This window comes from Ptychodera flava, chromosome 2 (assembly GCF_041260155.1).
Source record: "Ptychodera flava strain L36383 chromosome 2, AS_Pfla_20210202, whole genome shotgun sequence".
Taxonomy (NCBI): domain Eukaryota; kingdom Metazoa; phylum Hemichordata; class Enteropneusta; family Ptychoderidae; genus Ptychodera; species Ptychodera flava.
The window spans coordinates 42,202,059-42,225,743 of record NC_091929.1 but is presented as its reverse complement, the minus strand read 5'-3'; the positions used below and the strand labels follow the sequence as shown (position 1 = coordinate 42,225,743).

The window sequence follows — 23,685 nt, the reverse complement described above, 5'->3', positions numbered from 1 at the left end:
AGAGGAAGTATTTTAATTTAATCTTCTGATATCTATGCCAAAATTCACAACATATCAAGACTAATGCAATATCGGAATGAAATTACCGTGACTGGTGGAAATTTGGCGTTGTTAGTGTAGGCTGGGAAAAAGGTGGGCAAAAATGTCAGCGAAATCAATTCCTAATGAAGGCAATTGATTTTCTAGGCAGCACGTCTGACCTTGGCCAATAAAAAACATGTCGCTGCAAATTACAGCGGCTAAGTCAGACACACTACTGTGCTACGGTGAATGAAAGAGAGCTGACATCAAAACCGATAATGCCACCGCTAGGCTGAACTAGCAAAACCCGACAATAATCAATCCATTCAGTAATCGGGTCTGAAAACGCAGAAATAAAATGAACAGTAGTACAGACACATAATATCTGTCTCAAACCATCCAATCAGTAATACATGTAATTACTCTGAAAAACTCTACAGTGCACTTTTAATATCAGTACTTTCTTCTCAGTATATTTCCTCTGTAGAAAACTTCCCATTAAAATACCATATTTTGCTACTTCTCACTATTCCCCCTGCTAGGTATATCTTCATATCATCAATATTTTTTTCTAAAATCTGCCTGGTTAGCTTCAGTGTGGTTAATTTGTGTCTTGGTAGGCTCTTTTACGCTGTACAAGATGTACGTATGTCTATTTTTCGGACTTAATCAATTTGTATTTGTGATTAAAATCAATTATTTTCCCATGAAAATTTACTGTTTTTGGCAAACTATTGGCAGCACTGACAAAAATTGATCATGTGACATGCATATTATTACAAGACTGTTGATGACAAAAATGCAAAACTTGAAAAGAGAGGAAGTTGGCCATATTGGATTGCACCGCAAAACAAAATAGCTGTTGGTTGGACACACTCCAAGGAAGCACTGCAATACAGTCACAAGTTGGACATATTGGATTGCATCACAAGACAAAATAGCTGTGCGTTGGACACACTGGAAAGCACTGGAAAACAAGGAAGACACAATTTGGACATATTGGATTGCATCGCAAAACAAAATAGCTGTTGCTTGGACAACAGGGAAGCACTGCAAACAGAGTAAGACAGCTACACATATTGGATTGCATTGCAAAACTAATTCAAAAGGATAACAGGAGGAAAGCTCTCCACATTATTTTTATGACTGTTATATAATATTGCACTTGACCATAGTTTATGAAAAAATCTAAATTACACAAATAAATAGTTTTGGACTTATCAGCAACTTTTACATAAACGTTTACATTTTGCCGGGAAAAATAATTCTACTTCTGAATGTGATGTAGAAAAACATAAATCAGCAAACACTTCCAAACCTGTGTATGTTTGTCTGATTTTCACATTTTTCATGATTGTCACAGTTGCAATTCTTGTAAACAGATCATCAAAACATTTTTCCCTCTCTTTTCTAAAAAGAGCTCACAAAATATTCTCTCATATTTAAGAAATCACAGAAATTCAACTTACTTTTTTTCTTCAAAGTTACAATTTAATCAAAATAATCTCCCTCGAGTAAAGACACTTGATTGGACAAGAAATCTAGACGACCCAGATTAGTCAAGCATTCCCTGATTAGAGTATTGAGTCATGAAATCAAATATAATCACAATTCCAAGCATCTACTGATTCGCAAAGTTGGGGATAAAACAGAAATAAATTGAATTCACTTGGCACAAATCAAATTACAGACATTTGTCGAGTTTTTGGCATTTTCACCTTCTGCCCACTGGGAAAACCAATTTCGTTGGCGTTCTACAGTACAGTCTCCCGGCAAATTGGCTTTCCTGCAGTTTTGATCTCACTGAGAAAAGCCATTTTACTTTAGCTTTCACACTTATAAAAAGTTTTACTCAAGCTCATCAATCAGAAAACCTGTAATTTCACTTTAAAGAAACCATCAAATAATCACACCGACGTTTTCCGAAATATTTTTAATGTTCCGGAAGAACAACTTCAACTGTCAAAAATGACACAAGACGCAGTTATTGAATCACATTGTTTTCCAAACTACTATACCTAGCCCCATGCTGTCTTGATTAGGTATGCCTTAAGGTCTACACATCATCGCAATCAATAGCTTACCATATTTATCCACATAAGCACCAATGAGTCAAGTAAACGCAAAACTTTAACTTTCACTGAAAGTTTCCAATTGAGGTGATGTTCGGGGCAAGTACCCACCCAATTTTTTAGAGTTTTGGGGAATGGGAAAAAGAGTTCAAAATCATTGCGTGTGTAGTCTCATTCATGGTGCATTTGTGGTAGCGTCAGTCAATCACTGATGACAGTCAATTCATACCTTGAGAGACAAATCGAAAAAGTGAATATCATTGTGATAAAATGATATATTCTAAGATAAAAAATGCCATTTGGTGCCTTGTGACAACTCCATCAATCAAAACAGCTATTCAGTATGATGTGAGAAATCAACCAATCAAAACAGCAAGTCAGTATCCTGTGACATATCAACCAATCAAAGCAGCTATTCAGTATCCTGTGACATATCAACCAATCAAAGCAGCTATTCAGTATCCTGTGACATATCAACCAATCAGAGCAGCTATTCAGTATCCTGTGATACATCATCCAATCAGAGCAGCTATTCAGTATCCTGTGACATATCCACCAATCAAAGTAGCAAGAGACATTTTTTTGAATGAGTTGTCTCACAAAGAACACCATGTCCTCCATCACTACAATATTACCATGCAGAAGTTCCATAACGTTAAGCTACAACGAATTTTAAATATTCAAGCCTTTCATATCATTGCCCTTATAAATTCAATTTGGAGTTTGTTCCAAGGCAGGATAGACTTTGAAAAACACACTGTGACTGTAGCCTCTGAGAAAACTATATCAATTTCATAATGAAGGTTCAGTCTTGGAGTTTTCTTCATGTGGGCCCCCTCAGCATGACAAAAATACTCCATCACAACAGCAGTACAAAGGGCACCATCTATACACTCAAGTTGCTGAAAATTCAATGACTTTCAAGAACTCTTTCAGCAATTTTTAAGGACTTGAAGTGCAATTACCATTTTCTACATATCATTTCTACAATATATCATTTTTATGAAAACACTTTTAAAATATTTACATTGATGATTATTTTTTTTGTGATTGTGAATGGATCATAAATTTTCCAGGACTTTCCAGGACTAAATTTTCCAGGATTTTCCAGGGGGCTTTGAAATTTCAGGATTTTCAAAGACTTTCCAGCATCCAGGAGCATACAGATCCTGCATAACTGCAGCCATGAATCAGAGCCATTTAAATTTAGGGAAAGCTGAATATAAAAACTTTTTTTTGCATGGCAGGAGACCTTTATATTGACACACTGCTATGCAACAAAATAAATATTCACATGGGTGCGTTAAAACAACTTATAACACATTCATGCTACAAAATGGATGTTAGCATGATTACATGCCTGTATGGTAAGAGAGATATTGGCATGGCTATTAAAATGGCATCATTCTTGACATGTTTATAGCTGCTACACCAATGCAATGCAATATATAGGCGTGTTATAAAACTGATGTCACCCCACCCCTACCCACCTCGTTTCAACTTATTGTAACATAAACACTGATTGGCTGAAAATTTACTGATAATAAATAAACATTGCAGAAGTAGAACAAAATACAGAGTTTCCTGTATAATAACACAGTGGACGGATATTTCATATGCAAATATCAGTTTATATAAATATCAGCATAGCCACATACTGATAATGTTGACTACATACATCACTTCATGTCACCATAAATCATGTCTATGTTGTTCATATAAATCTGTTGGTTACGACATAAAATTATAAATAAAACCGCAAGCCACTCGGGTAACATTGCATTGCAACATTGTACACCATCTTGCTGACATGCTCGTCAAAATTGCCGAACACCTGTCTTGAAGATTTTGAAGCTAAAATAGTAACACACACGGCACACTGCATCTGCAGCCAAGTATCTGATTACCCGAAGGCGTAAAATCGCATTCGGCAGTCCACAGCCCACAGAGATGGGATTACAGAAGATCATAATCTTATTAACTCGAGGGCAGAATTTTCATGTACGATTGAAATTGCATCTGGAACCTTAACTACAATAGGCTCTTGAAATTCCTTTTACAGTTAAACCGCAAAATGGTAATAATCCAGTTCGTCAATAAGAACTCGGCTGATATTTTTTGCTTTTTATACTTTTATTTGAAACTCCTTCACTTGGAAATCAATTTTCTCACATTTGTTTCCTTCATTATTATGTTATAATGTCAGTATTATGAACCGTAAAGTACATACCAGTACTTGAGAAAGAAATTTGCGAACAAATATTTGAGCGCCATTGCTTTGATAGACACCAATAGCTAAGGAACGTCTTTCATATAGTATGTTGTCTTTTTCGTCAAAAATCTACAAATTTCTGAAAAAATGTCTTCATCATATGCTGTTGCAGTAAGTGCTGAAAATTAAATACCTACTTGGGGTTTCCACAAGGGGATTTTTAGGGGTGGGCTACATCCCCATGTTTTTGGAACAATCTATTTGTATGTTAAAGTTCCATTAGCTGTATCTTCTGGCGATTTTTTTCGTTAGTATTGATTGAAATGATCACTGGCTCATGTTGAATAGCCTGTCAAATAACAGAGAACCGCATATTATTCGGAAACATTGCGTGCCCTACCGGTACAACTAAATAACATGTGATTTTACAACGAAAATTTCAATTCTTGTCCGGACAGAAATACAAACTCTGTTGACACGCGGATTGCAACGTAGGCATTTTTCTGCACCTTATGCCCGGTACTTACGTCGTAGTCCACTATCCGAGCACGTTGCACAGCCAGATGTCTGGCAACCCACGACGCGATGTTGTTTTGATCCCGCAATAAACATGAACTTGTACGTCTCGCATGATCGTGGCGTCACCATATCTGCGTTCTCCCCAGCACGCTGAGCATCCCAGACGTCAAAAACGAGCTCGGAAGGGCAATTAACATGTTTGAACAAAAATTAGCAGTTTTATGTGGCTATAACATCACTAATCATGTTTGTTTCTTCGTAAAACAACATTTTGCAACAAATATGAGCCTCCAACAATGAATTTTCCGAGGTAAAAATGGTCAAAAGTTACAAATACAACCCTTTTCAGAATTAGAGCGCGAAGCCACTGCAGTGAACTGCAATAAAACTGCTTACACTAATTAGTTTCAGCTGTAGCCGTGGCCACTTTTGTGTTGAACAAGGCTACTTGAAGAAGACCAAAAAGTCTGCTTGTACAAAGGCAAAACTAGCTCTGTCTGAGGCTCGAGTTGTAAATGAGAGTTTACGATTGGCACCCTGTGTTCAAGATTAAGATACAATGTAACATTACCATGCACTGGTCCATGTACAAATCTTTTTTATTTCAACTTCCCCAAACAAACTGTCTGCATGGGACATACAATGTTGTCGACTTCAGCTGAAACTAATTAGTGTGAGTAGTTTTATAGCAGTTCACTGCAGCGGCTTCGCGCTCTAATTCTGAAAAGGGTTGTAATGGCCCTTTAATGACTGTACAAAAGGACACATTTTCACAACAAGAATATGCAAATCATGCATTGTCATGTAAATTGTTGCCACTCTGTTCTTCCGATCTGCTTAAAGTTTCTGAGACCATAGTTTTTCATATCATTGCTGCTCAGTATGAACACTAAAGGGGACAATAATTATCGAAAAAGAACAATTGCATTAGAAAATTCATCAGCTTGTTCAATAAATATATCAGTAGATGCACTCTGCAATGTCTGATACACGATGACTTTGTTCAGTTGGAAATACGACATCGTAGCATATATGCAAGGATTAGTAGGTTGTGTGACAGTCATACATCCACTTGAAGATCAATTAGCAGCACTAAGGCAGTCAACTCACGCTGTGGAAATAATGGTTGCCATGTCAACCAAACACTAAATGAAATGACTCTTAGAATCATGGAAGTACGTACCAATGACTTTCTACATGGTGACAAATTAAATTGTATGCCTAATCTTTCATTTTCCTCATTTTATCAATGTTGCTAAATTTGCTAACACTCCATATCTGGCAATTCGATCACTGAAAAAAATTTTCTTCGTATCTTTTTTCCTTGAAAGTATGACTGTAGTTTCTTCAGCCTTGGAAAGAAAACTCCAAACTTGTATTTATAATTTGAAGATATCAATTCATTTCCTTAGACATTTGGAATGGCTATAAAGATATTCACAGATCAGTGCAACAGCTAAATACTTCCCTGTGAATATTTGTTGAAAAATTAATAATTTAAAATAATTGAAAATATTAATGAATGAATATGATTACTGGAAGGAGTTTCAAGATGTTAACCTTATTTGCATATAATTTGCATATCTGTGACATCACGTCTGTTACTTCTAAACAGATCTTTGCATGACAATTCATCTCAGGTAGGGATACCTCATAAAATAACTTCTTCAAGAACACGATAAAAATGTCTACAAAGCTTTTTCTCAGTGAAGCTATTAATTCACACAATCTCTTCATAATATTATGCTTACAAAAGACGGTACATGTTTAAGACACACTTGGAGATGTGGCTGAGACAAGAAATTTTAAACCATAGCGTGTCAGATGAATTCTTCAACCTTACTTTATCAAAGGGCAGATTGATAAGTACATGGACAGAAGCACAGATATCTCAAGATGCAATATAATAAGTGCTTTACTCTAATAATGATGAGCCAGCGACACCAGACAATGTGACTCCATAGGGAAGAGTGGTTTAAATATTCCTGTGAGGGGAAGAAAAATTCCAATTTTCCCTGAAAATATTTCTGTTTCTCTCTTATAAATAGAAAGCAGTCCCACATGCATAATATCTATGTGTTTTCTTGCAAAAAAGCAAGCGGTCTATAATGGTCACATATAATATGTACGGTAGTATGTCCAAGAAAAAAACAAACCTCTTGACAAATCACAAGTTGAAATGATCTTACTGAGGAAACTGTGGGTCAATTTGTTGAAGGATACTGCACTTAGGCATAATATTAATATTGATACATTTTCAATATAATTTCATTACTTTTATGTAATAATTTTACAACTCATACACAGGCATGTCTCCTGTGCGTGAAATCTTTTGACATACTGTACACAGGCTGAAAAGCCTTTTAGCACGATTTGCTGGTAAGTTTGCTCAAAGAGATTGCATTAGTATAAATCAAAGTTGGTGCATTTTGAATGCAATTTAATCATTTCAAGTGATAAATTTCAAAAATGTCTTGCCTCATTTCATTATATGTAATTGCTGCATCAACAACTGATTCAAATAGACTAAAATCTTTTTCAAACACTTTGAAAATCATCAATTTAAATTTTTCCAAACTGCATATTGATATGCATATACAAGCATTATTACCAGGTAACTTCTGAAGGCTGGCAACAGCTCTTACTTGTTGACCTTGGCAATGTCTGAATCAAAAAGCCACTTGAAGGTCATTAAACATCTGTATTCACCCAATAAAGATGTCAATATTTGCATTTGTATGGTAATGAATAACAAATCGTTTGTCATAAAAATGTTGTATGTACTATGTACTCCCAGACACCTGCAGTGCTATATCGACAGATTGCAAAAAATGACACATATTTTGTAAAAGATTTTTAAAAAGTTCATTCTTTTACAGTGCAATATAGTTTATGATGACCCTTTCATTTACCTGTGTATCCAAGCACTATACGTAGTCAATAAATGAACATATTTGCCCTCACTATTTGCAGTGTCATATGACCCTCCTTGAAATTGAAATGATACTGCCCTCACAGAATGACTCATCGATTTTTTCAGCATCTGACCTGATCTACATTTGGTACAAGGCCAACTACAAAATCACCAAAAGCCATTAATTCTTGTCAAATTTTATTTCACGGGCATAGGTATTTTCTTTGCTTCGGCTGTTTTGATGAGTACTGCCAAACCATATTCTTCATCCACAGACCAGAAAATATGAGTGAAATTATGTAATTGTCAGTTTCATTGATATATATGTCGATAAGTCATATATTCGCACTTGAATCTCCATGACAATGTGAGACACAACTGAAATTCTCCGGCAGCTTTCTGGGATTATGTCCGCATTTCAAGAATCGAAAAATGTCATGTTTTGCATGGAATGTCACCACTTCCGGGAGTTGATTCACAATCGTAAACTTTGTGAAAGGAAAAGTGGGATTTAGATTTACCCGCGGGCAAAGAGGAAATTACCGATACGGAATGGCGCTCTGTCTCTCCGTCTCTTTAAAAGCAAAGACGGTGATGGATTGTGCACGTGTATCAAAACTTAATTGACAGAAATCCTCTCTCATCTTGACACGCACTTCTGTCTAGCACATTCGGCGTCTTCAAAAAATATTCTAAAAATCCTAATTAACTGGAAAATCCTCAAAAGATGTATGCTCAAATTTTCCACTTTGATATTTTACATTGAAAATTTTATCTTAATGTTTGAGCAACTCGTCAATAGTAATACTTAAAAATATTTCTTTAGTCAGATCTCATTTAATAGGTTAGCGTGCCCTAAAAGCCAGTAAAACTATCTTAGACATGTAAAATGCCTTTCAGACAAGAATACGTAATGGTCCACATTCTGTATGGTTCTTGTAAGACCATTTCTAGAAATTCTGACAATGAATTCAAAGAGCTCAGAGATTTTTTTGTGTAAAGGCACACAGTCTTAAGTTAGATTCATTTTCATTCAATTTGCATGAAGTATATCGCTGTCGGACTGAGTCACTGCGCAATTTCCTTTAAACCGACCAGCATCGTGTGAAAATTTGCATCTACGTGATATCGCAATGATGTGGAAAATTAATCTCCCTCCAGGATCATAAAAAATTAGCTCAATGTAGAGTAGATCGGTTGATAAAAACTAAAATCACCTGCAGTTAAAATAAAAAATACGGAAACAAAATTGATTCCTCCCGATAAAAGACTGGTCATAAAATTTGAGTTTTTCTGACAACTCCCTTTGTAAGAGTCTATCATTTGACATAAATCATGTTTTTCTGAACTGAAAGTACAGTTGAGTCTCTGAAGCAAATTTTTTCAACTAAGAAGGGGCAGGTTTGTAAAAGGGTTTTCCTAATTATAGTTAGAAAGAATAAAGCTACATCTATGTGGTTTTCTTAAATAACAAATGGTACTTACTAGCACTATCACAAAACTGGTTCTTGTAGGAGACTTCCTAAGGTTTGTAACCCTTTGTGTGCCGTAATTTTTCCCTCCAAAATCTTAGTGCAACATTCTACCATTTTTTATGAATTTTCATGTAATTTTTTGGTAATTTTGAACAAAATGGACATCATATTTCATTGGCTTCAGTTTTTTATCAAAATTTCAGCAAAAATCTGAAAAAAAATTTGACTGGGGTATATTTTGTAAAGGTGACAAAAATTGACCTTGGCGCTCAAATGGCGTTCAAAGGGTTAATACAGATCTTCAGTGAAGCCAAAAAGAGTGTTACAATAATTCCCTCTGCTTTTACTGTGTCTTTAAGAAAGAGTGTTACAATAATTCGGAATCCTCACTAGGAAGTTATACACACACTGATGTATGAGCAAGCTATTGTTAATTGAGTGCCTTAGTTTAGCCTATGGCCCCAACTCAACGGGTCATTAACTGTTGGGTCTATGGTTAAAGGTATTCAGTCGTTGGAACTGCGCTCAAAGGTCGTATGGGACCCATACGACCAATGTAAACACTGTATCCAAGGTACGATGGCGACTGATGAAAGTTAAAACATGTCTGTCATAATCTACATCGTATAATTTAAATGTTGCAGCTATGATGATGAGGTGCATCTAGATATCGTGCATGAAATACATTGTTTGTAAACAAGAAACTCGCACAGGTGCAGTTCCGATGACTGTTTCCTTTCAATGTTATTTTTGCATTGAGAAATGTAACTTATGGGTGGGGGAGGGTTCTCCTTCTTTAATGAAGACCTTGTGAAGGAGTTGGAAATATTAAGCGCCACACTGAAAGCATATGCTTCCAAATGCATTACACAATTTAACACTTCAGAAATGAATTGCTTTGGACAAAATATCAGACACAGGATCTATAAACTCACAGTCACTTCAAATTTAAGAACTTTTAAGGGCTTTCCAGCATTTTTCAAGGACCTTTCGAGGTCCAAACTACCCTTTTACAAATGTAATTTTTGTAACATATAATTTTTATATGTCATTGTACATTAGGATATCACAACTAAACATCATTTTTGAAAAAAAATTGGGGAGGACGATTATCAATTTTAATGGACTTTTCATTTTCAAGGATTTTTCAAGGACTTTCCTAGAGGTTTTGAAATTCAAGGATTTTCAACAACTTTCCAGGAACACATGGACCCAGCAGATACAGAACGCAATCAGTGTTCTCCCCAGGCCATTTTAGCGTAGCGGTCCCGCTACGCTTTCGCCTCTCCCCGCTACGCTTTGATTCTCCCGCTACGCTTTGATTCTCCCCGCTACGCTTTAAAATATTCCCGCCATCCTTTAGTTCACACGCTAGCGCTCTGCGTAGCTACCAGCTGTTGCATGCATTGTCTACACATTAGCGCTCACTGCAACTTTCAACTTGGTGAAAGAGTGGAAGGTGTGAAGTATGGTATGCGTCCGATAACTTGTCCGTAAGTGTTGCGAGGAACGTTAAAACAATAGAAGAATCGGCTGGGTTGTTCACAAGTTTTCATTCTACAACGACTATTACGACCAACAAAGACCTTTAAGTCGGGGCCTTAGTCGGTATACATCGAGGACAAGTATTCACAGAGTTAGGCGGTGTAGCACTAGCGGGGCCTGTGATCACATTCCCATGCTTTGATCAACGAAATGGACCGCAAAAGAAACAAAAGAAGCAGTTGACTAGTGAGGTTGATTATGATTTTACAACGATAATCTTTTTTTTGTCCGAGTACGATCACGATCGCGATCGAGTTCACATTGCATAAATTCCAATATGGCGGCGGCCATGTTGGCCGACGTGTTTATAACGTGTTGACATTGATCCTGGCGTCACGTGTGGTTCCACTCTGACACGTTCTCTGAAAGATTTTACACCTGATTTTCGAGTGATTCTAGTCGTACTTAGTTCATGTCTTGTGATCATCTTGGTGGTATTTTTAAAATCAAGAATCGAACGACGATGTTCAGTGGCACTGGTAGTTACGCGGGGGGGGGGGGGGGGGGGGGCGGCTGGTTGAAATTGATCCCCGTGATGAAACATTATTCGCGGTGTTTGTCGTTCAAAAATGATATAAAACTCAATTACATTTCTTGTGTGCTTAAACTTATGAATTTTCCTCTTTGTTGGCAATTTTTGACAATGTTATCAGCAATATATGTATAAATGAAACTCCAATCAGAGTCTGACGAACCATTTCTTGCTTTCAATCTGAACTTGCTGTTACTGTTTGAATCTTCGATTTTATTTGCAATTGTACTATACTGTGATGATTTATTTAAGTGTAATAAAGAGTTTCCATGATGTTCAAATTGCATACTTGTGTGTTACCATTGCATTTTGTTGTGAGTGTATGTGAATGCGTGGGTGCATGTGCAAGCTTATATCCATATGCAAATATAATTAATGATATGTAAATGATTATGCAAATTAGCCGCTACGCTTTTGCTTGATCCTGGGGAGAACACTGGCAATATCTCAGTGTTTCATTCACATTTGCCGACTGACTCTGAGGTGACATTTCCGACAATGCACCATATACTTCACTTCATCAATCAGCATTTGGATCATATCAGTGTCACAGGGTTAATTCCCCGGGATCAGTTTTGTTCTGACTTTTATTAGGTTTAAAAAGGTATCAAAGTTTTTTATGCATTTAATATTAACTCAACTAAAAGTAGGATACAGTCTTCAATCATCTTGGCATGTCATACATGTTTTCCATTGCATGTCATAGTGCAATCTCGTAATTGTCATATCAAGACGGAGCCGTGTCCACAGCGTTTGCTGTACATATTCTGTTGTGTAGCTCTGTAACTCAAAATGGAGACTATTGACATTTTTCCCAGTCAATGTATCAAGTATTATCACCATCAGTGTTATGTTTCCGTTTTGATTCATCTTTAATACTGGTTTGATTTTTTCATTAATTTATCACGACAAAATCCATAGTGCAAGAAATTAAAGAATTCATGACTTAGATTTAGAGTTCAACATATCCTCAAATTTTATTGATGAAGTTTTCATTATCCTCGACTTTCAAGTCACTGCTTTAAAATATACCGGTAAATGAAAATACTTTCAGTACACATGAAAAAGTCTTTTGTCCCATGGTGTGGTTAACAATATGAATGGAAATATAGACCCCTAAATTACCTTACATTATAATATGGCACAGCAAGTACCCAGTATTCTGCAGTCTGCCAAAGAGTTCATCAACTTGCGTAAAAAGGCAACCCTTTCACCCCCAGTTCCCTGTATACAGGTCCAACTTTACCATAGAAAACAATGGATTCGGGACAAACCATGGTGGTGAAAGGGTTAATGGATGGAAATGCATCAATTGATGGAAATGCATTAATTGCCTTTAATTTAGACAGGAGTCGTCCTGGCTGTGGCTGTGTGACTTTCTGGTCCATAAACATTGCCTCTTCCAAGAAAGTGGTGATGAATGGTGATGAATGTCTATCAAATGTGAAGCAAATTCCGCATTTGATGCCTGTTCATAGTTCACCAGTTTTGGAGCTTTCAAATCACTGCAAGACTTTGCAAAATAAACTTTGGTTGCGTGATGACCAGTTTTGGTTCAGTCACCATTTTAAAATTTGAAATTATGCAAATGGGCATTAGGATATATTGTGCATAGCAAAGACTTTGTATGGGTCCCGTATGCAAAACCACAGACAGCCCCTCTCTTTAAGACTTGCTAGAGGTGCTTTAACAAAGGGCTATAAAGTCCTAACACCCACACAAATTGTATTTGTTTGTTAAGATCAAAGTAGAGTGTTCATCTTCAATGTTACACTTAGGTAAGAATTTTCACATACGTTGCATTTGGTTTCAAACCATCTCATAAAAAATGCTAAAAGATACCGCTGAATGGGACTTTAATGATAGTAAATGGGGACTACTTTTTGTGTTCTGAACCTTGAAAGAAATTACCGATATTGCGGTTTGCTTTGTTAAATAGAATGAAGTGTGTTGAATGGAATTCTAATGATTTTCCCCGCTGTGAAAGTATCAAAGTAGGACAGGAAAATGCATGTTCAATTTTGAAATGCATGTACGTCTTTTTGTGAAAGGCAACTCACTTTGATATCCTAGACTAGACTCACTCACATTAATGAGAATTTAGAAATACCGGTACAGCAATTAAATACGGTTATTGATATTCACCGTAATTGATAATGTCTGCCTATACAAAAGTAAGAATTCGAAAGAAAAAACAAATAAATGTAAATATAGAAATATTGTGAATAAAAATGTTATAAATATATGACTGAAAAGATGTACACCATTACTGTGATGTTCAGGAAGGTCATTTTATTCAGAACTCTGTTCCTTTTCTCCGTAATGACATTATATCCTGAGAACCACCATACTGACTGTAGATGGAGACAAGCCTAGTGTCCGTGTCTTTCAATATGGAAGTGAAGTGCACGCAAGTCTAATGGAATTTGTAAAGTGAGTGACAGGTCATTATCACTCGACATTTGTAACCAATCAATTTGGCACAAGGCCAGGTAACCATGACGCCAAGGTGAAGTTTGGGTAAAAGCCAGGTAACCATGGTGCCAAGATGAAGTTTATAAAAAAAATGTTCATATCTATGCAGGTACTATTTTTTATTTTACATATAATGCGGAATATATCAATTACAGTACAAAATATTCTGGCATTTTGCTGGATGGATGCATGGGACACAAGTTCAGCTAGATAAATTGCTAGATGACATTGATAGGACATGATGAGGCAAATTGCCGTATAAACTTGACATTGAACATGTCAAGGAAATGTTCATTCATGCGTTAAGTATTATATCACAGAACAGTGTCCTCAGACAATGTACACGATGAATTAATCATGACTTTGACTGCAAGCGACCCTGAGCAGTCAGATAAACTTGCATGACATTGCTACAATGACACCAATTAGGGATCATCTCAAAAATACACAACACAAGCGACAAAAGGAAATGTGAATTTTACACGTTTGTGGATATAAGCCCTGAGGCTTCTCCACAAATTATCTTAAACTTAAATTTTGTAATTATACAGTACAGCATTTTTCTTCTCTATTTAATCCTAAATAATTTTCACTAAATTGATGTGATATGTTCAATTTTTGTGATGGAAGCATTTTTTGAAAGCCACACCGGACCATGTACAGTCATAGAATGACTCAGGAAGGATAACAGATTTATACAACTGTGCATTAGTCTACTGCAAGTTAATTCTTCTTGCATTTTCTTGAGGATAAAATTTCTTGGCAACTGTGGGGAAATATATCAAACAAAAAATAACTTATTGCCACGGGTCTTTGTCATTCCTTATAAATTTCTCAAACAAATGCAACTCAGATTCTCTTGGATTTTTGCCACTCTTCCATTTCAACAGAGTTACAGAATAATTTTAAAGTAAATATTTCATAACACATTTATGAAATTTCAATTTTTAATGACACATTCAATCTCGTGGGTTTGTGATAATTTTCCCTGCATCAACGGAATACTATAAAAGTCCTGGAGGAGAGAAAAGCCTCAAAGGGGATTTCATTATCTTGGTAAATAACTCACTGAATCACAGATACAGTAATTTATGTACTCCACACTTTGACTAGAAACCTTTTTATCAAGGTCTAGTTTCTGAAAAAGACATGCCTGTGCTATTTCTTATTTGAAGGTTACATTTAGTAGATTAGAATATTTCATAAGTTAAGATTTTTAAAATCATAGTGATGCTAATTTTTCCATGCTAAATAATCTTTGACTGGGTAGTTTTGATTAACCCTTTGTGTGCCAAAGTCAATTTTTGTCGCCTTTAAAAAATACACACCGTCAACATTTTTCAGATTTTTGCCAAAATTTTGATAAGAAACTATAGCCAATGAAATGCGATATCCATTTGGTTCAAAATTATCAAAGAAATTACGTGAAAATTCACAAAAATTGGTAAAATGTTGCACTAAAATTTTGGTGGGAAAAATTACAGCCCTCAAACAGTTAAATCAGAACCACAATCATCAATTATTTTGTTCACTGTATGGTCTCTTGCAAGTCAGAGGATTATTTTGTAGAGAAAAAGTGAAAAAGTAAACGATGAACATAGTTGCATGCAATGACCCTTCAACACTTGACAATACTCTCAGTACATTATCATACCTGTAGGCATTTGCTGTCGACTTTTGACAGTTTACAGTGAACTTAGGTCTTTCATCTACAAAACACATCTTACAGGACAGCATGTCACTGAAAACTACTGAGAGTACATTGAAATTCTCAAGAATCACCATATCAATGCGGTCTCCTCTTATCTTGAAAATCGAGATGAAATTCAAAGCTACGCAATGAATGCAATTTACCGCTCAAGGTTTTCTGCTGTGATGCCTAACAGAAATACAATTTACACATTCGTGAGGTTTTGTAAATTCTTTCTGCCAATGAGGAGAAATTGTAAGGATATTTCTCAAGAGAACAGAAAAAAAATTGGAAAAATTCACTTCCTCCAATCATCCCTGAAGGTTTAATCAGACGTGGTTGAACAATGTTGATTTTCTTTCTGGACATTTTTTTAATTAAAAGGAAAGATTACACTGTTCAGCAAATTGTTAAGCTGTCAAAAAAAATTGAAAGAAATCTGAATCACCTGTAAAACTTACTGGTTTGGCATTTTTTGTCGAGATTAAAGCAACATTGCTTTCCAGAGCTGACATTGATGAAGGAAAAGAAGCTAGTGTTATTTGTGGTGAGCCAAGCCTGTTCAGCATTTTCATGGAACCAAAATCTTCAAGTTATAGGATATGTAATACAGTTACACGACTATTTCAACTGCCAATAATTGTCATAACATCCAACATTCAAAATAGAACACAAATTCAATCATGTGTTTCTCCAAGTAATCACAGCCATGGCGACTTTCGGAGTCACATACATTTAATCCTCCCTGGTTTGAAAAGTAAAGGTTTTTGAGTTTTTTTATATTTTTTAAATTTTGGTTTTATTTTTATTTTTTCAAGAATACAGAAATCTTGACATGATCTTAGAATGACACATTGCAATGTTAGATGAGTCAGCCGTTCCCTATTCACACAAACAGCTGAACTTTTAAAACAGGCTTGCCATCTTGTACTATAGGGGTTACTGATATGAATACATCATGGCAGCCAAGCAGGCCAGACACACGGAAAACTTGTAAAAATGTCACAAAATCGATAAAATCATTTATTTATCCACGGTTCAGCAACATTCATTTACTGACGCGTCAATCATTTTCAAATCAAACATAATTAAATTTGAATTGATCAACATTATCAACATTTCCATCAAAACAATATCCTCATTAATTACATTATTTGTGAGTCACACATGCATAGAGACAGACATAGTTTCCCCATAGAAACGACTGCTCTGCTTAAAAAACGTAAAATTCAAGAGATTTCATGAGGACAATTGAAATTGAAACCAATTGCAATCAGTTGTGTAGATGAATAATTACAGTGATTGTAAACATTTAATCACCAGAACAGTAATTAACACAGGCAGCTTAAGACCAAATTAATTTATCAAATACACGAATTTCACTGTTTACATGACTTGGTTGGCTTTTCCTAATCAAAGCATGGCCTGTTTGATGGTGCTCTGGGTCGACTCTCTGCTGATACACGATCATTTAGTTGAATCTGAGAGAACTTGTGTCTTGATGCACACAATGCCAGTAGAATATCGATCGTTTGGAATACGACACGACAAACAGACACTTGTACAGAATTTGCCTGTCACTGCATGAACACATATGAACCCCTGTATATAGCATACATATATTTTGTAAAAACCTACAACAGATTGAAAGCAATTACGGTTTAATACGAAAAATTCATGACGATATAACAAACCGATCACGTGGCAAGCAATTTTGCAACTTTGTATCTAGTACCATCTTGTTAAATATTTACGTTCCTTTTGCCTAAACGAAGATGAGTCAACCTAAACTCCTGTAGATAAATTGGACTGATCGCAAATTTTCTGCAATGAAAGGATATGATTTTTTGAAAAAAAGAGCTGGATGTAACTGAAATTTCAATTGAAGGTACAGAACAGAGTCCTTGATTTTTTCTGAAAGACAAACACATGCTTAGAAAACAGACAGCAAATACCTAATATCTATCAGTTTGCTTTGCAAATTTAAATGAGTAAAGAACTGATATCTATACTGCGGCAGTTGTATATCTCTAAAAAAAATTGAAAAAAATCCTAACATCATACCAACAAATAAACCTGAAGCCTATAGGATCCAGAAGAATTCATCAAAAATGCTAATCAGTTTTTTCTTTCAAAACACACTGAAAAGACTAAATCTAACAAGTTCGTATTCAATGGTCACTCTAATATGGAAAATCTGTCATAAATAATAAATTTTTTAATTTTAATAACTAACATCAATGTCCATTAAATCTGATAAGCTACTACGCTTACCCTAACTTAACAATAAAATACTACTATAAAAAAGAATTTATCTTGACTCCCCGTTTTCATTCCCTTTTATGTAAATGTGGTACTGACTAAATGCTGAGAATCCATTATTTTCCTTATTATAGTTCTACAGAAAAAATTCTAAAATAATGATGAACTTTTGTTTTTCCATCACAAAAATAATTTGGTTCTAGGAGATCATGATTTCTATCTTTCTATTTAATCATTAAAGGTTTCAGTCATCATAATTGCTCATCTCTCCATTTTTCTGTACATATTACAAATCATTATTTCCATCCATAATCTCCACTCTCTCTCAGTCAGCGTGGCGGCAGGTTTTAACCCGTAGCAAAATTGAAGTTATTCTGCTTACTGTTGATGAATTTGAAAATTCAAGACAATCCTGCTTGTGCAACCACAAAGCGGATAAGTGTCTAAAAGCAAAGACAAGACACATGACTGGGTACCACTCTCTACCTCTGACTCAATCAGCTATTTTCACACAAACAGAAGCTACCGTATAATTGATCTGCTAGCTTGCACAGTGAGATAACTTATTTTCGTTTAGAAAACTTCTGTTTCTTTACTAATGGAAGGGGGGGGGGAATTTACTGAATAACTTTCGTAAATAAAATATTAGAAACATTTTACCCATGACCAACTTTTGAAAAATATTTGATCCATGTTACCTAGTATGTATCAACTTTTACAAAAGAAAATGTTGCTAGTACTGTACAGTCAACAAATGATATTGTGTAAGATGTACATCTTGCACATACAATTAAAGCTGATGACCTATGACCTTTAAACTCTAACCTAATGGTCACACAAATTCCTACAACTTTCTGCTACCAAATGTGTTTCTGGCAACATGGCTCAAAAAATAAAGGTTGGACAGAAAGTCCAGGATTTGATCTGTTGGAGGTTTTCTGCTCATAGGCAAATGTCGTCAATTTTGAAAACAGTGAAAGATATATACAAATACATCAAAAACTTAGATTGCATATTTCATCATAGTATTATACTTTTCTGTGGTTGAGTTTTACTGTTATTGTGCATCTGTATTTTGTACCTGTAAATGACACTTTTAAAAACATTCCGAAATTCAAGATCAAAACAGCTTAAATTATGATTGATCCATGTTCTCCCAAGGAATTTCTGATAGCATAGCGGCAAATATGCATAACAAGATAACTGCCATGTTAATGAATTTCTGTTGTTTTATCAAAATTAAAGAGCAGTAGCCACTGTGCTTTAATTGCTCTGGGGAAAACACTGATTGATCGTGATATTCCAATAACGTCGAATAGAACTTGCGGTGGATGGTTTGAACTGCATATTTACTGTGTATTTGGATAACTTTTAGCTAAATTTTACCTGGCGGTTATGAACTGTAACCCCACAGGGCGCGATAAATAGTCCAAGACTCAAACTTCAGAACAAATGCAGCTTTAAGAATCAACTTACGAGTATATACCTCGCATCTGACGATAGTGAGAAAATATATTGGTAAGCATCTTGTTGAAACATGAAGTAATAATTCAGCGGGATAAAAAACCTGTGAAATGCAAAGAGCTAATAAATTACAACACAGACATGCGTTCTGGAGCGATTATCAGAGCAATAAATTCAAGATATACGGCTCATAAGCTAACCAGCTCTGAGAAAATATTTTCACGTAATATTGTTGTTAAACTATGATTCCAAGAAGCAGCCATTTTCTGTTGCAAACAGAAGCAGCATTGCAAGATAAAATATTTCTTTTGGAGCATTTTCCACTGTAACGAAATGTAGTCTGTTTCCTTATCACCATGGTAACAAACCCTCAGGAGAATTGCCAATTTCTGAGCAAGTTCAACTTCCATAATCAAATTTATGCGAGCGCATCTGTACTGATTTTCAGTAAATTAATAGTCTTCAACTAAACACGACAGGGGACAGAACAACATGAGAGTTAACTTTCTTTAAATTGCGCAGACAGAGGTAAATTTCTCTTTCTTCTGACTGGGAGCTAAGTGTACAAAGACCGGCATGGTACTGGATAAGCCATTAAAAAAGTACACAATCCCGCAGCGCATGGTCGGCAATCCTACAGAGATCACATGTCAGCAGGTCCACCGTAATGAGAAATAATGGATCTTTAATTCAGTGGGCTTGTCATCAAAATATTAGTACACGTATGTATGGCTTTCACCTTTGACCTTGAACGCCCTGAAGCTCATCGCATGTCGCTTTGAAATGGATTATGCGGGCCGTTCAACAATGCTAGGTAGGTGGCCAAGTCAACCATCAAACACCATATTCCTGCACTTTTCATTACACTCATTTTAATAAATTCATTTTTGTAAGTGATATAACTGCATCAGTAGAAACTTAACCCTTTCACCACCATGGTTTGTCCCAAATCCATTGTTTTCTATGGTAAAGTTGGACCTGTATACAGGGAACTGGGGTGAAAACTTTAAAACCTATTTCTGCTTGGTAAAAACTGATCAAGTTATACATTTGCATAATACATTTCTCTCCTTTTCTCTGTCTGAAAAGGTTAATTTGTTTCAATTTTACCTTCATTTGCATAAAACTGTATATTTCTGTATTTTCCACCAGTATTTAAAATGAATATTGCATCAAACAAACAGTACAACACAAAGAATATTAGAATATTATTAACTGTTCATATTCTTCAATGTTCCAAAGCTTCCACAGACTAATAGTGAGTCGGGGGGGGGGGGGAGGGAGTAAAAAGTAACGTTATACTAACGTGACCTGAGAAAAGTTAAACAAACTTGGCATTGCTTTCAGAAAAATCCTTCCGATAAAAATGTGGGTTGTAAAAATATTACGACTGTTATTACTTCAACAATACTTTGGAGGCAAATCAATATGGTCGAATGGAAAAAATAATATTTCCAAATTCCATAGATGCATGAAAGTTATCATAAATTAAGGGAAGACTGTGTGTGGTCTGTCAGAACAAAAACTGATTGTATTCATTTAATATGACTTCAACGGTTGATCAATGCTAAAAAGTGACATATGTTGGCTTGTGATCCCTCATACCAATCTTAAAACATGAGAAATGTTTGATATTTGGTCAGATCTCTACACATATTAGCCAAATGTGAAGTTTTCTCTTGTTGTAATTTTGAAAGCAGGCAGCAGGAAAACTGCATTATTAATATTGTTAATGACAGCATAGCCTTGTAGTCCCTTAAAAGTGGGTAACTTCCAAATTTCATGACAAAACCAAACTATTTTACTCCTTTGGGACAAGTCAATTTACTCAGGTGTATGAACTCATTCACTGTACATCACCACATCTCTTGTGAAAGGTAAATCTAAAGTTATACATAACTTGATCACATTCATTTTCTTGTAAGTCTCGTCAACTTCTCACTCTCCAAGCTGAGAATGCAAATAAAGTTAACAGACCTATGAAAGTGCATTTGTCATTCTACGTTTGCCGTAAAATGGATCTAACCTGGTGTGCCAAACTCAAAATTCTTTTAACAAACATGCCTGAATCAGTACTAGTCATCTGTCATCATACCCGTATTCTTGCATCGCATAAAAAATCAAAAGACTAGGCTTTCCAACTTTTTCAAGTGAGGGTCGGTCCATGAGGTACAGTTGTGATTTGTACAATGTAATGCTGTTTTATATACAAATATACCTATATATATATATATATATATATATATATATATATATATATATATATATATATATATATATATATATATATATATACCTTATATATATATATATATATATATATACACATACATATATATATATATATATATATTGTATATATAGTATACATTTTGTATGTATATATATATAAATATACAAAAATCTGTCGATTTTAAATGTTTTTATAAGATATATATATTGTCTATAAAAAGTTATTTAAAAATCAACATTTTTTTTACAATAAGCTGTAATATTCTTGTTCCTATTAGTATAGTGAGCGTGAGTAACTTAGAATAGCACTGACTGGTGACCCATGTTTGACACAGAACCCAAATTTATATATTTAATCATATTTATGTAACAATTTATCTCGCTACCCGTTGGACTGTTAAACAGCAATTCGCCACCAGCTGAGACTAATAACCCACACTCATATACTGCTTCAAATTGCATGGCGGGGTGTTGGTTTACGATGCGGTGTGGAGGATTGTCGGGGCTGTGTGTACTGTATTTAGAAATGTTACTAGAATTACACTTCGACTCTACAGGCGCAGGCCAGATAATCTAGGGGCGTAATTAAATCCATAAAAGATGGCATAAATCACCACCACTTTACAAGAAAACGCTGACAAAGTTCGAAAACCTAAAAGTTGACTGAAGTAGAGCATGGGGGAGCAAAAGAGCAGAGCGACCCGTGAATGGGGGGTCAGGATGTCAGGCCAGTCTCGCAATATTTGTTTGTTAGTAAGGATTACGCCGCGCCAATAAAAGTATCACAAAGAAAAGCATAAAAGTTCCCGATTTTATAGTGTGGCACATTACGGCAGTACCGTGCGTATATTTTCTCTTCCTCGAATTCTTTTGCATAAAAGTTGAACAATGCGTTAACGGTGGGAACGAAAACATCGAAATGTCTTGGAATTTCCTGACAGAATATTTCCTCTGTTCGCATGATAAGTGAAGTTGAATGTACACGATTGTCAAATAGTACTGCCCACTTTCTTTGCCAGACACCCAACACCTCCCATTGATTTACATGTATTGACGACACATTGAAAATAAACATCGCAGATTAAGTTGAATAAATATAGTGTGAAAGCTTGAACATATAACATTAAAAAGCTTGCCGGGGGAAAGAACATCAACCACAATTCTCCAACAAAATATTTTATCACTTCCTGCCTAAGATTTCTTCCCCCGAGGTTTGTTTATACTTTCGTCTGGTGTGATGTGTCGAAATGATGACAGGCAAGGTGTATTCCAGTTGGCGGCGTCTTTGAGCTGTTCGTCACCGACTCAAAAACTGAAAAACTACTTTCTTACCCTCTTTTGTTCGTCCCATCGGTAGGCAGCTTTGCGCCCATATCTCCCCGGATGACCACCTTCAGCCATAATTCCTCAAAGGTATCTTCGATATGTTTCTCACGTCTCTGTCATGTCTCCGAGAACACAATCATGACTCGTATCGAAGTGGCCGAATTCTAAAATTACTCCAAGACACGGCCGGGGTCACGCATTTTTTAGCGGCTACTTCTCCGAAACTGCTAATAAAGCAAATAGCTGCTGATGTCCCGATAGACGAAAATCCAATACCGGCGTCGTGTAAGAAAATATCGTCAGCTTGTCTAATCCAAGATAATTTTCAGGCCGGTGATGCTTTTCGAGAGATGACTCAAGGCCGCGATATAGCTAAGACAACTGCCTCCCGTTGGTGGCGTTCCCGCAACGCCAACTAACAACTTCGCTTTGAGATTTCATCAACACTGATCAACAAGAAATAAAAATTCCTCGGAGGACGATTTCGCACTCCTGGAAAATGAACTAAAATACGAATGGCATCTCTCGAAGAGCTCTCGAGACGTCACTATAGAAAGCGGTCGGACACATCGTTTCGAGGAGTCGAAATCCGATAAAAATTGTTAATGTAGCGGTGCCGCAAACACTGTAATCTAGACTACAAACACAGTCGCCGCTGAACTGTGGATGCGAAGCGCTGCATGTGCATGCACGGCGCGTTGATGTACTTCAGTGACGTCATCGCCCTCTACATATATTGGCGCTCGTCTTTCGCACGTATTCTGCCTTGTAATGAATAAAATGTGCGTAACTGACGCCATTTGACCTTAACGGGTAATTCTGCTTAGACATGTTGAGTGACTTTGCAAGTCTGGTACCTTTTCTGCACTCCTATCCAGTAAACCTGTAAAATTCCGAGTATTTCGAATCAGCTGTTGGCGAGAACCATGCTGGTATTCATGAGGTC

General features: G+C 35.9%; 1 protein-coding gene across 3 annotated transcripts in view; it reads right to left on the bottom strand.

Annotated features, from left to right (window-relative positions):
* The window catches only part of LOC139121240 (neuron navigator 2-like), a 303,220-nt gene extending 279,790 nt beyond the window's left edge, over positions 1–23,430 (bottom strand). The window contains exon 1 of one of the 3 annotated variants that reach the window (XM_070685996.1): positions 22,746–23,430. In XM_070685996.1, coding sequence (XP_070542097.1) covers positions 22,746–22,814 — 69 coding nt within the window. In that variant the 5' untranslated portion in view covers positions 22,815–23,430. The remainder of the gene's footprint in view (positions 1–22,745) is intronic. The other 2 variants (XM_070686024.1, XM_070685965.1) reach the window with 2 other exon arrangements.
* Positions 23,431–23,685: the final 255 nt, after the last annotated feature.